This window comes from Lycorma delicatula, chromosome 3 (genome assembly GCF_047948215.1).
Source record: "Lycorma delicatula isolate Av1 chromosome 3, ASM4794821v1, whole genome shotgun sequence".
NCBI lineage: Eukaryota > Metazoa > Arthropoda > Insecta > Hemiptera > Fulgoridae > Lycorma > Lycorma delicatula.
Window position 1 is genome coordinate 223,299,025 of NC_134457.1, and position 16,775 is coordinate 223,315,799.

Consider the following 16,775-nt stretch of genomic DNA (forward strand, 5'->3'; position numbering starts at 1 on the left):
CCTGGAACAATGTGGTCAATGGGAAAATTGGCCACTCACAATCGGCGAGTCAATTGCGGCATGAGCCGCATTGTCGGACCGTGTGTTCTTTGATTCCATTGCTTTGTTCAACCACATCAGTAGTTTATTTAAGGGATAGACTACTACCTTGCTGCTGTGGGAAGCTACACGAGAGTTATGGCCGGTCATCACCCAATTAAAGCTCCAAGCGCTTTAATATTGGTGGACAGGTACTTGCTCTGATTCAGCGACCTAGGTATGGCAGCAAATTGCTGTCTTTGAAGAGTTAAATTTAATTTATTGAATGTCATATATATTTTAGTAGTTGACAAGTTGTGTCTACCCATTTTAGAATATATGGCAAGTGAGTGGTGGGACACAAAGCATGTGGTGTGTGGCACCATGCTTAGTTCGCTCACACAATTAGGTTAGTCCTAGGAGCTAGTTAGGAGATTGGTCGTTAAACTGATTTGAGGTGTAGTAGCCGTTTGTGGCACAGATATTTGGTCTTATGTTTTAGGGCGACCGAATGGGGCGGTGGTGGGAGAAATGCCATGCAAATCAATCAATCAATCAATTAGATTGTTCTGAATCTGTTTTAAAAATAATGTTCCTGATGTTCGGGCTCAGCATCCATGTCAAAAAAACTTCTGCTTGTAACTCAAAAGCAACTTCTACTTCGTCATTAGTCTCACCTTGTGTGAACTCGTCTTCTTTCAACTATGCCGAATAAAAGTCATTATCCTGTTTCATTATTTTTTCAGGACAACTGTGAGATTCCAAAATACTTAATAAAATAAAATAAATAAAAAATAAACAAAAAAAATAAATATGAATAAATAATAAATACTTAATAAAACTGTCATAAATTATAAAAATCATCTGAAAATGTGTACGTAATCGCTGGCGCATTAGATTCCAACTAACAGACTATGCACACCCCACTCTTGACATTTGGGACTCCACTACCAGGTCCCTCACCACAACATCCAGCATTAAAACTTGCAAAAAAAGTCCTCCTGAGACAATGACGAAGTTTAAGGTTCATACTTAATGTAATAAAGTTTTTATTACAGAAAGTATCCAAAATTTAGATTTTATCTAATGCATGAGTGATATTGGGTTAAATGTGCCAGAAATTACCGGTAGCAGACTCAAAATTGCTGTAAACAACTTTCTAAAAATGGGAAGAAGTCCTAAAGAGAACAGAGGCAGAGATAGAAAATGTTTGAAAAACCAGTAAAGAGAGAAAGTATTATTAGTTAATTTATTTTCATTAAAATTTGTAGAATCTCATTACTGTAGGGCTACAAGTGTTCAGAAGTATTTAACTTCAGAAATTAATTTGAGAAAGTTAACTAAATGGTACAATAATGAAAAGTCAAAGATAGGCGAAACCATGGCTTTTCTACCATGTATTTAACACTAAATTTTGGATTTGGTTCTCCAAGAACTTATGCTTGTTCTAAAAGAGATAAAAGAAAATTTAAATATACTAAGAGCCCTGAAGAAAAAGTGGTTTTTATAACACAAAAAAGGGTTCACAGACTCTTTTATGACTTGTTAAAAGAAGACAGTAACCATTTAATTATTTTTAGTTTTGGTTGTCAAAAAAAATCAGATACGCCTAAGGATCAGTCAGCATATTATAGTAGACAGCTGTAAATGTACAGCTTCATAGTTGTAAAGGGTATTCTAAGACTTGAGCTAAATCAAAACAATGTTTTCAATGGACACAGGATGAGTTTCCAAAGGATACAAATACTACATCTGCAGTACCACTGCTTTAAAAACTCTGATTTAACAAACAAGTTAACTATTAGGCTAACGGTTGATGCCTGTACTGGCCAAAACAAAATAGCATCCTTATAGCAATGTTGCAGGCATTGGCTGTCAGTTGCACCAAATCATATAAAAAAAGTAGAACTAATTGGTTTTCCTGTGGTTCGTCATTCTTATTTACCACCTGACTGGGTCTTTGGCATTATGGAAAGTAAGGTAAAAATGAGACACCACTGTCACTCTGAATGACTATGTTAAAATATTTTAAAAATGGCTACAGTATTCAAACTTGGACATGACAGTTCCATCTATGATTGGTTAAAGGAGGCACAAACTCATCTTAAAGTGATCGGTAATTGGCACTTTAAATTTTCCAGCTGTAGAGATTTTATATAGGAAATTGCAAAAGTGGACTGTGTATAAGAGGAGAGCAGTATTATAGAAGTGATTTTTACTACCCAAAAAGTGTATTAAAAAGAGGAAGGAAACTTGAAATCATAAATCCATATGAAATCATTCCACATGAAAGTGTTTTTTAAGTAATTTAGAATGTATATTCTAGCAAAACTCTTTGGTAGCGAGTGATACACCATAAAGGTGATTCCTTCCAAATGTTGTTGCTGAAGATGATGTAATAACAAGTATTGTACTGAACACATAGAAGAATCAGCAATTTACAAGTTTATAAAGTGAAGAGTAACTTTATTTATTTTTTTTTCAATTAACTTTACATCTGGATGATTTATGTTATTTTGTTTATTCTCTTAAATTTTAATTTTTTTGTTAGTAATTTAATTATTCATTATTAATCAATTTTTTTTCATTAAGAGTATTATTTTTTTTTATTTTTACTTAAAAATTATACTTGTTTATACTGTATTAAAATATTTCATAATGAATTAAAATGAGATTTTAATGTTTGAAATTAAAATAATGTGTTTTATTTAAATAAAACATCGCTTGTAAATTGTTTTTGGGATCAATATAGACAATATACATTTATTTTAGGACTAAAAACCACAATATCAAAGTTTCAGAATCAAAATCAACAATATCTACAGAAAAACTTCAAATTATGAAACTATCTTTCAAATTTGATTTAAAAAAAAAATATTTCAATCATGAAGAACATATTGTTTACTATTTTTTAGGCAAATAAAATAAGTCCTAGTTGTTAAAATAAGAATAGCAGTTTTTCCAGTTTACCAAAAAGTAAATTAAAGAAAGTGGAGATTTAGTTTGATTTTATGCTACTCAAATGTTTTCCTTCATATATTTGATGAACTTCATTAAATCTTGAGAGTTTTTCATTTAAGATCAATTCAGAGTACGAGGATATTGTTTACTTTTTTGATGTCCATTGGCTTTCTAGAAGTAAATTGAGGATAGGATCTTTAGTAAAAGACATAAATTTTATGTTTCTCTAATTCAGAAACAAAAGTGTTTAAATCACTTTTTCTGGTGATACAGGGAAGAGGAAACAGCTCTGCCACAAAAAGATGCAGCTGTTAATTATTCATTAATGTCAAACATATAAAATAGAATTAAATATTGACAGTTCTAAACAAAAGGAATAACTTAGTGTTTTTTTTTTGTTTTTTTTTTTAAATTAAACGGATATGGACTTGAATCTTAATGTTAATACAGTTCTTTTATTACAAACTTGTTAATACATGTTTGAACTTTAACCTGTTTTTATTTTATTACCAACTACATTGATTTTATTAATTTATTTATTTTAGTGATTTTATTCAAATTTAAAATATTTTATAATTTATGTTGTAGTTTTCAATTCAATAATTTAATAAAATAATATAAAACATATAAATAAAAAATAATTTATCTTTTTAAATGTATCGTTTTTAATAAAATATATTTCGTTATATAGTATTTTTACAACTTAAGGAGATTAAATCAAACCTACATCCACAAAATAATACTTACAATTTAAAAAAAAAATGTATTATCAAACAATTATTTTACCAACTAGATGAAAAATTGAAATTAAAAACCAGAAAAATATCAACATCTGGGTAGAGTATAATAATACTTTGGAAAAAATTCATTACAGTAACAAAAAAAAGTTTATGAAGACAATAAAAAAAATATCTCCAAAAAATAATTATTACAATGAAATAAGTATTTTTTTATGATTATAAAATTGAATTACAATTATATTGTGAACCAAATTATTTAATTATACAGAAGAAAAATGTTTTGGTAAAATGTTTTATATATGAGGGTCTTTGTTTTCTGAATGTAAGGGACATTTTTTCTATGTGAAAGATTTATGTATTAATCTTTGCCATGGTTAGAAACCATTTTGTTAGAATTAGCAAATCCTGGTAACAGGAATTATGGGTCTAAATGTTTTTTTTTCATTTTGTAAGTTGATCAGGCTGCAAATCTTTCATCTTGGATATGGTTGAAAATCTAGTTCTTCAAAACTTTCTTCCTCAAATGAATACTAAAATACTCAAAATTCTAGGTTTATTTGCATTGAATTGAAGCCAAACAGAAATGATGCAGAAATTTTTTGTTATTTCATTATCAATATATGTTTTAATACATAGAAATTGAGAATATGTGGAAAAAATCAATCCTTTTCACTAATGACAAATATGTTAAACCTTCCAGTTTCATGCAGTGAACAATGAATGTAATGTTTAAATTATGTATTTTAATTAAGTGCTTCTAGTCATAAAATAGAGGAATCTGAGATCATGTACTTTTTTCCAGCTATTTGAACAATCGCATGTGAATCATCCACATCATGGTGAGAGGGTGGCCTTTCAGCAGAGATTTATGATCAGTTAATTTTAAATTGTTATTAACATGCTGTATGTAACGCAACCCGCATGTATATCATTGTAACTTTAATAAATTTTTTTCACTACAGTTCTCTGTCCAAATTACAAGAAGTTAACAGATTCAGAAAGAAGAAATAACATCCACATTATGAGACAGGATGCTATTCCAGTCATCCTCTAGCAGCAACGTTCTTAGAACAAGTTGTGCAGTACATTTTATCAGTTGTTTGTTAATAAGTAGTGTCATTAAATATTCATAGTTTTCTCAAATAACATGACTCTTTTAACTGTTAAATTTATCATTGAGGACTTTTACACAAATATCACAATGATGTGTTCCACAGTTCACTTTGGACAGTTGTTTAACATCTGCTTAGTCTATAACACACATTTGCTTCATTGTGGTGTTCAGTCATGTCGTATTTTATTTTTATTTTTTTTAGTTTCATCTGTGTCATACTTCATTTTAATTGCGAACAAGTAGTATTATTACTTAGATGATGAAAACTCATAATTATTGAATATTTTTCTATAAAGCTATTTTTTCCTCGTGATACTTTGGTCAATTTTTAATTCTTTACACCAAATCAAGTTAGGCTAAAACATCTTTGATATACTTAGGTCTGAACATAAAGCTTTCATTTTACATCTTTCATGAGAGTAGTGAGTGGTTCCAGTATCATAGAAAAGAAGATATTTAATTTATAATATGTTCAAACTTGTATTGTTTTTTGGTATAGGTTGTACTCTGTCTGAACTATTCAATTAATTTCAGAATTATTTATTGAACTGTATATTTTACTGTGATTCAAACAAACTTATTTGTTGTACATGCATAATTGTACAACATACAAGCATAGTTGTACGTGCTTATATTTTGTTTGTCTTTACTTGACATTACTTTTTTCTGGTCTCAAATGAGTTCATTATTGAGCCATGAAATATCCCTTGTTTTTACCAAATGAGAGTAATTTGGCATCTCTCTTCCAATGATTGATCACCTTTCCAAAAGTCATTAATAATCCAACATCTCTGAGTTTCAATTATATTTTTATTACATTTCTTTCTGCATGTAGCAGGGCGAGGTGATTTAATGTTTTTTTCTGTTATAACTTTTGTCCCAATTTCAAATTTATATGATTTTTCACAAAGAAATTTCTTTTTTCTACAACAAGTTTCTAGTTTTTGAAACTATTTTTCCTCTTTCTTGATCTTTTTTCAACATTATCATTTATAGCTTAAGTTTTGTTTTAGGAGGGTACATTTTCTTCACCTGATGGTCAGGGGCCAAGTAGTTTAATGTGTTAACTTTATTAATCTATTTTCACATACTGGTATTTTTGTAATTTTATCTTCTAACAGAATGAGTGTCATCTTTTACTGATAAATTCTTCCATCTGGAAGGGTCATTAATAGAATATTTACACTACTAAACTGGATGGATTAGTCAAAAATTTTATTTTTATTACCCATCAACAGTAATACCTGATCAAATCTTTTGCCAGTGTTTTCCACCAACCATTTATTAAAAGCAGTTAGTTGCTGTAATAATTCAATGAGTTGTTCTTTTTACTCTCTACAGCATTCAGTGTAACATAAGCACTTTAATTGTAATGTTGGTAATACTTCACTGTTCATGCAATCTTTAAATTTTGACCAAACTGGTTTGTTTTGTTGATTACTGAAGGCCTTGAATGAATTTAATATGATACTTTTCAATATGATGGAATTTTGAAACCGTCTTTCATTCTAAAATCAAACCAATTTTTTCTCCATTTTTATGGATTATTTTCTATTACAGCTTGTCATGGATTTTTACACTTAAGAAATGTAGCTACATCATTTCCTTAGTCCATGTCATTAGTCCTTAGTTCATAGTTTTATTTTAGGATAATATATATCCAGCATTCGAATTTAACACTATCAGAAAATGAAAATGTTTATTGTGTCAATGACATGTTTGTTCTTATTACTGTCATGTACATGTTATTGTTAATTACTGTGGTAATAAAAACGTAAAATGGTTTGCCATCTGATATATTATTTATAAAACATAATTGTTCCAAATTAACTAGAATAATTCTACTTCAAAAGATGGTTTCCTATTAAAATTTTGGTTTTTTTGAAACTGTGAATGTTATTATTATTATTATTATTCAGCAAGCTGTGAGTAGAACTGTTTGTGTTCATGCAAATTTAAATTGTGAATTATTTTGCGGAACCAATTCTTTACTTAAATTCTGAAGATAAAAGGGTTTTTATCAGAATGTACAGGAAAAGGAATATTTGTTCTGAGATTAATCTTAAAAGGCGACAAAAGAAAAATTATATTTTAAGGAAATCTTTAAAATAATTTCATTCATTCATTGTGTTCTACCATCGCAGCAGAACACATTACCAATGGGGCTTGCCATGGCTGCTCTCCACTTGTTCCTGTCCTGTGCAAGTGTTTTTGTTTTCGTATATTCTCCTTTTTTCACAACCCCATCTATCAACTGAAATCTTCTAATTCTCCTTCCGCTCTTTCCATTTACGAATCCTACAACTGCATCTATTAGTAAGCATTTTCTTTTCATACAGTGTCCTAGCCAGTTTGTTTTCTTGCTTAAAATGGTATTTAACAAATTCCTTTCCTCTTCTAATCTTCTCAACACCTCTTCATTTGTTACTCTATCCTGCCAACAGAAGTTTATCATATACACCGCACCCACATTTCAAAACGCTCAATTTGTCGTTTGTCTTTCTTTGTTAAAGTCCATGTTTCTGCACCATGAAGCATAACACTTCAAATAAAACAACTTGCCAATCTCTTCCTCAAATCTAAATTTAATTCTCCTTAGAGCAAATTCCTTTTCCTACTAAATGCCTCCTTGCCCATTGCTATTTTTCTTTTGATTTCTATGGTACTATTAAGATCTTTTGTTATGAGGCTACCCAAGTATGTAAATTTCACCACCTTCTCTCTATTTCTTCAGTCCCTTTCCTACATTAATATTATTATCTTTGCCACCTAATACCATACATTTTGTTTTCTTTTTATTAATTCTCATTCCTAGATTTTCACAAGCCTTATTTAAATCATTAAGTATTTCATTTAACTTTGTTAGATTTCAGCCAGCACCACCATGTCATCACCAAATCATATAAATTCTATTCTTGTACCACCTATTGCCACCCCTCTATTGCTCTTCAAACCATTGGTAATGATTTCTTCTAAATAAATATTGAATGGTGTAGGTGACATGCAGCATCCTTGTCACACAGCCTTCCTGTTACTATCTTTTGCATTGTCTCTTACTTTTATTTTCTGGTTCATATATAGTTCTTTCATAAGTCTTCTATATTTTCAATCAATTCCTTTCTTTTCAAAATTATCATTAATTTATCCCATCTTATTCTATCAAAGGTTTTCTCAAGGTCTACAGACACAACATATACTCTTCTTCTCTTTTCTATATATCACCTATATTTTCTATATCTTTCACCAATAATTCGAAGGAGTCCTATGGCATCCCTAGCTCCAGCTCACATTGATCTTCTGCTATATTTTCATCCAATTTATTGTACAACTTCCTGTTCAGAATTCTTAGTAAAACTTTTGCTGCATGTAATATTAGACTAATAGTCCACAATTCTTCACACTTTCTAGCATTAAATTTCTTTGGTAATGGCACCATTATTGTATCCAGAAAGTCTTTAGGCCATCTTCCCTCATCATATATTTTATTGCAACCCACTCCTTCCTTATTCTTTCTCTGTTATTAGTTCCTATTGTTTCCTCAGCTGCTTCTTTTATACTGTTTTTAATATTTAACCAATGATCATTCACACTATTTGGCTCCCCTCCCATTCTTGTTTTTTTCTAGTATATTATTTTGCATCTCTTTGACTATCTCTTTGTTTCTTAGTTTTTCCAAATAATAGGCACTTCATTTCTGACCAACCTTTATTTTCTTGAGCTTCAATATGATTTCTGCTACTACTAAGTTGTGATCAGAGTTTATATCTGCACCTGGGTAAGCTGTTGTATTTTTATATAGTTCTTATACCTTTGTTGTATGAGCATGTAATCAATTTGATACTTCTCTCAATCCAGTCTCGATACCCATGTACATCTCCTTCTTTTATGATTTTCAACATGTTTTTCCCACTACCATATAATTTTGTATGCAGAACTCTCTCCTCTTTTGTTTGTATTACCTAAAACATATTTTCCTATTATCTTGCCTTCTGGTCCTTCACCAACCACAGCATTCCAGTCTCCCATCATCAATACACATACCTTTTTCCTTTCTTTCTCTAGTATATTTTCCAGCTTTCTATAATACTCATCTTCTTCTTCAGTATGTTTTGATATTAGCATATATACTTGAATTATTATCTCTTATCTTCTATCCTTATCCTCATCAGGTGATCATCAAGATATTCCACCTTAATTAATAAGCTTTAAATAATAAGCTCATTAACATTTTATGTAGGCTCTTATTCATATATGCATGTTTGGAATTGCTATAGAAAATTTATCACTCAGAATTCAAACTGATAAAAATGGAAATTAAACTTGAATGAAAGGTATAGATAGAATATACTTACAATTTTTTTCTAATTTTTTATTAATTAGTTTTTTTTTTTTTAGTTTTCATATTTGATGTGCATTTATGTATTTTCTGATTTGTGTAAAAGATTACTATTGAACTAATAAAGTATAGCACTTAAAAAATAAGATAGTGAATAAATGAAATAAGGTAGTGAGATAGTGATATTAAAAAAGTTAAACTAGTATTTAGTTACAAACACAGTCAGCTGCTATTATCCATTTCAATAATAACAATAATCTTATATCTGTATAAACATATCTTAGATCAATAAATCCAACTTTAGAATAAACTATAAGGAAGATGTGCTTACCTTTTTTAATTCATTCATTTATATTCATAATTTTTCAACAGTAGATCCTTTTGAAGACCGGGATTTCCATCATCACTTATTTTTTTAATAAACAAAATGTCACTTTAAAACTGCTTTGTACATTGAGTTGTACATATAAAAAATAAAGGTTGATACACACATTAGTATGTAAAATTAAACAAAAAAAATCTCTGACAAAATTTCTAACTTTGGCCGGAAATTGTGTCGTAACTGTCTCAATTTCACTTAATTCAAAATCAACTTTTAAAAATTATAATTTTTTTGGGACCAGTTATGGCTTTTTAAAAATCCTGGACATAACAACTGAGTCATATTTTATTAATTTTAAATGACTAAATAGAAAGAAATGTGGAGAGATTTGTGAATGGTTTAAACCTCACAGGAGTCATTGCTCAAAATCTGCCAGCAGAATTATTTCAGATTACGCAATGTCTGTTTAGCTAGCTAAGGAAGTGGGAGACTTAAAATGAATTGGTTGCCCATTCCAAACAATATTTTCATCTGTTAGTTTTATCTGATGTGTGAACTATAAGAGAATCCTGAATCAAATTTTATTTACTAGGGTAGATGTTTGACTAATAGTACATGACTAAATGGTATTTTGTGTTACACAGACTATAATCAATATTTTTTTTTTAATTTAGTACTGTCATTCTAGTTTATTATATTGAAGATTTAAAATGCAAATTTATTGTTTGCAGGCTGTAGCTGCAGCATCTGCCTTTACTGATAGATTATGTATTGCAACAAAAGGTAAATTCAATGGACATCTGTCTGCTCATGAATTGCTTTCTTGTTGTACTTCTTGCGGTGATGGATGTCAAGGTGGTTACAGTGATAATGCTTGGAATTATTTAAAAACTCATGGTATTGTAACTGGTGGTGATTACAATTCCAGACAAGTAATTTATTTCTTTTATTATTGTTGTTTGTTGTTAATATTATTGTATTTCACCCTATGTTCATCATTGAATTTTGATCTTCACTAATAGAAAAACATAGATTTTTTTCTGCTGTAAAAGCATTTGTTAAATTTAATCATCACAGAAGATAGGAAAAAATACCCATTCTCATCTTACTAATAATGTATTCAGGCAACTCTTGATTTTTGATATCATTAAAGTTAATGTTAACTTACCAATAATGTTAATATTACTTTTAGTTACATTTATCAAAGTACTTAGACTGTTATTTTCTAGTAAATAAAATATGGGGCTTTTGATAGTCAGTAGAAAGTGTGTGTTTAAAAAATTATATTTTTACTCTGATCCTTATTTTATTTTATTTATGTGTTTACATCAGAACCTGAAAAATCAGGTAAATATTACTAGCAAAACCAAAAAGGATCATGTCAAACTTTAAAATAAGCTGGTAATTGAGCCCATTAGAAGTGGGTGACTAATTAATGTCATTAATATCTAACCACATCTAAAGAGTATCAAATACAGTAATGAAGGCACAGGTAACTTATGGCAGGTGACATACTCTGAAATAGTATACATTTGGCATGGTAATAGAGCATGTTCTATCAAGACATTCAAGAACCATAACTTTTAAAAGTATGGTGATTATCAATCTTTGAGGTCCAACCTGATTGTGAAATTTCATTTTATTTAGAGGCTCTTACTATAATTATGTTAATCATTTACTCTACATTCAATTCACAACAACACACATACCACAAGTTAAACAAATCATTTTGTTTTCCTCATCAATTTGATCAACAGTGGTCCAATATTATAAACTATAACCAAAAGCTCTCCATAATGGTCCTGAACAATGTCATCTGAAAACCAGAATGAACCCAGATTTGTATTTGCACATAACTCTGTTATTCATGGGCTTTGATGTAGTAGACTTTCATTTCACTGGTTCTTGAGAGAACATTTCAGTTGCAAGAAATGTTCTCAAGGTCAGTGTGCCTAGTAGTCAATAAAATTCATTAGATTTGAATTTGCCTGGAGATCCTGTTCAGGGTTACCATGGTGAAGAAAGAACAATGAATATTAACATTAAACACACATTATTAACAGGCAAATACAAGAAGAGTAGTCATTGTAAAATGTATCTACAATAAAGCTTTGATGATGATAGATGTTATTTTGAAAATAGAAGAAAATGGAAGTGGACCTGGTACAAGGGAACTGCTTCATGGGTCATTCCATGTCAAGGGGGTCCCCAGTCAACCATCTCCAAACTTCATCAAATTTTGTATGGTCATTTGCTGTGGTCTAAAAAGCATTTTACCAAATTGTAGCTCTATATCTGCTATTGCTGATTTTCTGTGAGCTCTTGAAAAAAGAGTTCGCGCATACATGCAAACAATTCTAACTTTGACTTGCAATTTTGAAGGCAATAATAAAGCTACAGGTTTGCGCTTTAATACTTTCGGTTAACTAAATTACTTTCGGTTTATGCTAAATTCAAATATGTTATTCACAAGTTTCTTTTAGCACCTGGTCTTGAGATACAGCAGCTGAAATTCAGCTAAAAAGTTGTTGTGACATTTTGTAAGTCAGAGTTTGAGCTTTTATGTCCTTATCTAATATTCTAATCAGAAAAAGACTGTGTAACCTGAAAAAGGGCATAATTGTGTGTAATGTCGTAAAGTTTCAAAGCAACTGGAGGCTTATGTCAGGAGATATTCATCATCAAATTTGGTAAAACGTTTTTATCCCGATTTTTTACCTACCTAGTATCTACCATATTTAAAGTTTTCAACTTACCCATATCTAAAGTAGTTAGAAACATTTTTCTTTTATTTTGTTTTTTGATGACATCACCACAATAAGCTTGAAGCCTGTGCGTGGGATATGGAAACGTAGCGTATGAAAAAATGCCATTCCTGATCGGGATTCGAACCCAGGAGCTTGAGTAGGTTTATAATTTTCATAAACATCAGCTTCAAATATTGAAGTATAATTTGAGACTCTGTTTGATTTTAGCTTTGCTAACTGGCTTTACGAAATTCTCTAGTCATTATTCAAAAGTCTCTTGGTATCATTATCTGGTTTTCTACAGGTCGCTGATTCCATGTTGCGTTTAAGGTTGCCATGTGGTTGTCGTGTCGTCGCTTATGCTGACGACACGCTGCTACTGACTGAAGGGGATTCACGTAATGAGGTAGAATTCCGAGCTGTTCATGCTTGTGAGACACCCCGATTGTGGAGTCTCCAACATGTGATGATTTTCAGTCCAGAGAAAACCACAATGATGTTGCTTAAGGCCCGATTGGCTGCTTCCTGACGAATCCGGGTTCGGATGGCTGGTCTCCCCTTTCGGTACGTTACGGCTCAAAAATACCTGGATGTTATCCTTGATGAGAATCTTCGGTTCAAGGAACGTCTTCAGTATGAAGCAAAAAAGGCCGCTGATGCGTAGAGTCATTCATCCCGATTGGGGATTAAATTTCCGTACCATGCGTATCCTTTACAAAGGTGTTAGCGAAGCTATTATGCTGTATGCTGCGCCTGTCTGGGCTCACCACAAGGCTTTTAGGTATTGCGCGGACATTTTGCTGCGGGCGCAGCGATTCCTCCACTTGCTGGCTGTTGTAGGCGATTATAGAACAGTTTCGCGGGAGGCAGTCTGTGTTATAGCTGGAGTCAAACCAATAGATATCTTGGGTAATGAGCGTAAGGAACGCTACATTTGCAAGGTAAATAACCTATTGACGTCAGAACGAAAGCAGGAAATTGAAGGCCGGGGCCTTGAGTCTTGGCAGGTTAGGTGGAACGAATCCCCCACAGGTCGCTACACGCATGGTATATTTCCTACAATGTCTGATTTTGGTGCGATTGGATGGATATCCCCCAATAGGTATATCGCACAGTCTCTCCGCGCATGGTGCCTTTCGGACGAGTTTGGCTATGTTTCGTTTGATGGATTCAAGTCAATGCCCGGATTGTGGGACTGATGATACAGTGGACCACTCCTCTACGTCTGTCCCCGATACGAGGTCGAACTTTCACGAGCTGTTAGGGAACTTGAGAGAATACATTCCTTTCTGGATCTCCGTATTAACTGCGTGATCCGCAATGAGTGGTCTATAGTGGCTGGTTTTCTTCGCGCCCTTGCGATGTGTAGGTCTACAGAGGGAGTTTAATCGAGGTACTCGGTCGTGGTAGGATTCCGGGTGGCTAGGGTTCCGGCTTAGACATTGGATTGCTTGGAGGTAGGCGCATTGGCATCGTGGCACGGTTATATTGGTATTGTTTGTGATTCGATTTGGAGCTCCCGCTGGTGGGAGTGGTCGCGCCGCCGAGGTATGGTATCCCGTGCGACCGGGGGCGTGGCTTCCCTCCGCCGGTGGCGGTCGTGATCGCGACTTAGTAATGCCACGCGAGACACCATGATGTGACCGGGTATTGGTGCGGGGTTTGTTCCCGGCTCCTGCGCGGACCGGAATGAGGGTTCCCCTTGTTAGGTTGACCTAAAATTGGTCGACTTATTTGGGTGTAGGTCTGAATTTTTATGTTGCGTAAGACATAATTTTGATTGGTATGAGTGTAGCGCTGATTTAACTTTAAACAAGTTCGTTTTTTGAGGCATTCACAGTCACTAACAGTGTTGTTAAATCTGGACTAGGCGCGGGGTTCGCGCTTCTTCGGTTTCGGTCAGGTTTGAGCGAATCATGTTAGGTTGGATTTGAAGATGTCCATTTGAGGTCTTGAAGGCGAAATTTGATATGTATTTTACTGATGCAAATGTCTGCCGAGGCATTTACACCGGTTGCATCCCGACCGAGACCTGGCTGATGCCTGTGAGATGTAATCAGTTAGAGGGTCTAAAGACGAGGTCCGGTAAAGCCCCTCAGGGCTCTGAACGGAGGGGTTGTTGTGGCGACCGGTAACATCACAAGGTGGATGTCTTTCCCCTACGGGATTGGTGGCACAAATTGATAAAATTCTTGTATTGAATAGCTGAACCATCACTGAAGTAATAAATATGCTTTATTTCAGTCACTGACTTTCAAGTGTTTGATAAATTCAATCAAAAATATATGAACAGCGATGATATCATGAAACAGACAATCACTGACTATGCCAATGCTAAGATTCTGAAGCTTGCTTTTATTGTAATAAACTATGAATGGATTACAATAAAGTGTAGCTTGGCCGTTTTCCCAATGGAATCCCTCTACAGCATCTTGCACAACAAACTAATAGTTCTCAGCAAAATCGATCACGATAATGCATGAATATCATTTAAATTTTCCTTCAGCTGTTTTAAATATAAACTTTGATATTTTGAAACAAAGTGGTGGCTAGTCAGGCAAAAACCCTTTAAGGAAAGTTCTTCAATAAAATTTACCATAGTCACCTGTTGCATCTCTAGTATGTCTCTGTCTGTATGAATCCACTGCTTATATTCTATTACTTCCTCCATGTCATAATCTTTAAGCTCATTTAATAAATAGGACTCCAATCCAATTTATCCAGGATACTATGTGCAATAAATAAATTAACAGTTAATATAATCCACCTTACCAGCACATTGATATGTTCTCTAGGTCTTTTGGCATACTTCGAAACCATCATCAGGAGTTAAAATAATTGCATTAAAGTTTAAAAATCATAGTTAGAATTTAAAAACAGTCATGAGTGTCTACTAGTATACTGTAGGACTGGAACAGTCATAACTGTTTTTAAATTTTAACTATGATTTTTAAACTTTTACTTTAATGCGTTAATTTTAATTCCTGATGATGGTTTCCAAGAAAGCCGAAAGATTTAGAGAACGTATCAGCATGCTGGTAAGGTGGATTATACTAATTGTTAACTTATTTAACATATCAGTGGTACCTTGTTTGAGAAATTAACTGTATTAAACATTAAAACCATTACCGTACCTTTTATTTGTGCAATGTAGCAACTACATTAATATTTGTTTGATATACATGTTATGATTTTTTTTTAAATAAATTTATTTGTGATTTTTATTGAACTGTGGCAAAATTTTAATGACTCTTCTCTTGTATCAATTAATGAGATACTTTATAGATAACCACAGCACCTGATTGTATATTCATAATATAATTTACTAAAACGTTACAGTTTTAAAGTTGAATCCAGAAAAAGCTAAATCAAATTTGCTATTATATGTGTTTTATGCTCTAAATTTAATTAGTTTTAGATATGATTGTTGACTTTTTGATATTAATATTTGATTGATACTGACAAATACGTGTAGTTCTTTTAATTACTTTTAAACCTTTACTACACTTTTCCCTTTTATGCTCATTATTCATGAAATTTTTTAATATCTACACTAGAATATAAAAAAAAAAAATAATAAGTGCTGACAGATAAAAGTTGCCAAAACCATACTATAAAAAAAGAATTATCTGCAGATTTAACTACTTATCAGTGAACATAAAAAAAGCTGTTTGTTAGTGTTCTATACACAACAAAATGAGATAAATCTTTGAAAACAAATATTGGTGCGTGGTTAAAGATATAAAGATTTATCAAGCGATCTAAACAATTTGTCACAGTTAAAAAAATTGATTGGTTATTATTCTTGAGCGAAAAAGATGAACGATTTTCATTGAGATATCAACTGGTAATTCCTTGTTGACACACATACACAGATAAATCCTTGAGGCCACATTAGTTACAGCTGTTGTTGGTTGTTAGTCATGTCTGCATAATTATTTTTTTTATACAGTACTATTTATTTTATACCACTTCATAATTCATTTTTATAGTGCAGTTAAAAGTTACTTGTATTTTTATTTTATTTTTTATATTGTTATTTTATCTCAGTTTTGTTTTTACGTATTAATTTATGAGTAATTATAAATCTTATCAGTAAAATGACATTGAAAGAATTCGCAAGTGTTTTTATAGAAATATAGTCTAAGTTATCTGTGTCTAAGGAAAATATCAACCAGTCTAAATTGAAAAGATAGAAATTTGAAAATTAACTCATATGAAAAATGACAGTTTTTATATAACAAAAATTTCAGAATCCGTAAAAGCTTTCGCAAAGAATTTCAAAAACTGTTTAATTAATGTTTACAATCAACTATGTTAATCCCAGCCCACTCTGGAGGCAAGAAAAGGGTAGAACAAACTGTTAAAGTTTTTCATGAGCCTGGATTCAATAATGATGACAATTTAGAAATGTCGGCTGAATTGGATTTAGCCAAAGACAATAGTATTGCATTAATTAGAGCAAAGACCAGTGAGAAACACCTGAAACCCATATTTACAATAATAAAACGTCCAACGTGATTGACCCACTCAAGTA

At 32.0% G+C, this 16,775-nt stretch overlaps 1 protein-coding gene across 1 annotated transcript in view; it reads left to right on the forward strand.

Moving 5' to 3' along the window:
• Positions 1–16,775, forward strand: part of LOC142321318 (cathepsin B-like cysteine proteinase) — a 51,665-nt gene that overhangs the window by 10,277 nt on the left and 24,613 nt on the right. The window contains exon 3 of the mRNA XM_075359310.1: positions 10,223–10,423. Within this exon, the coding sequence (XP_075215425.1) occupies positions 10,223–10,423 (201 nt within the window). The remainder of the gene's footprint in view (positions 1–10,222; positions 10,424–16,775) is intronic.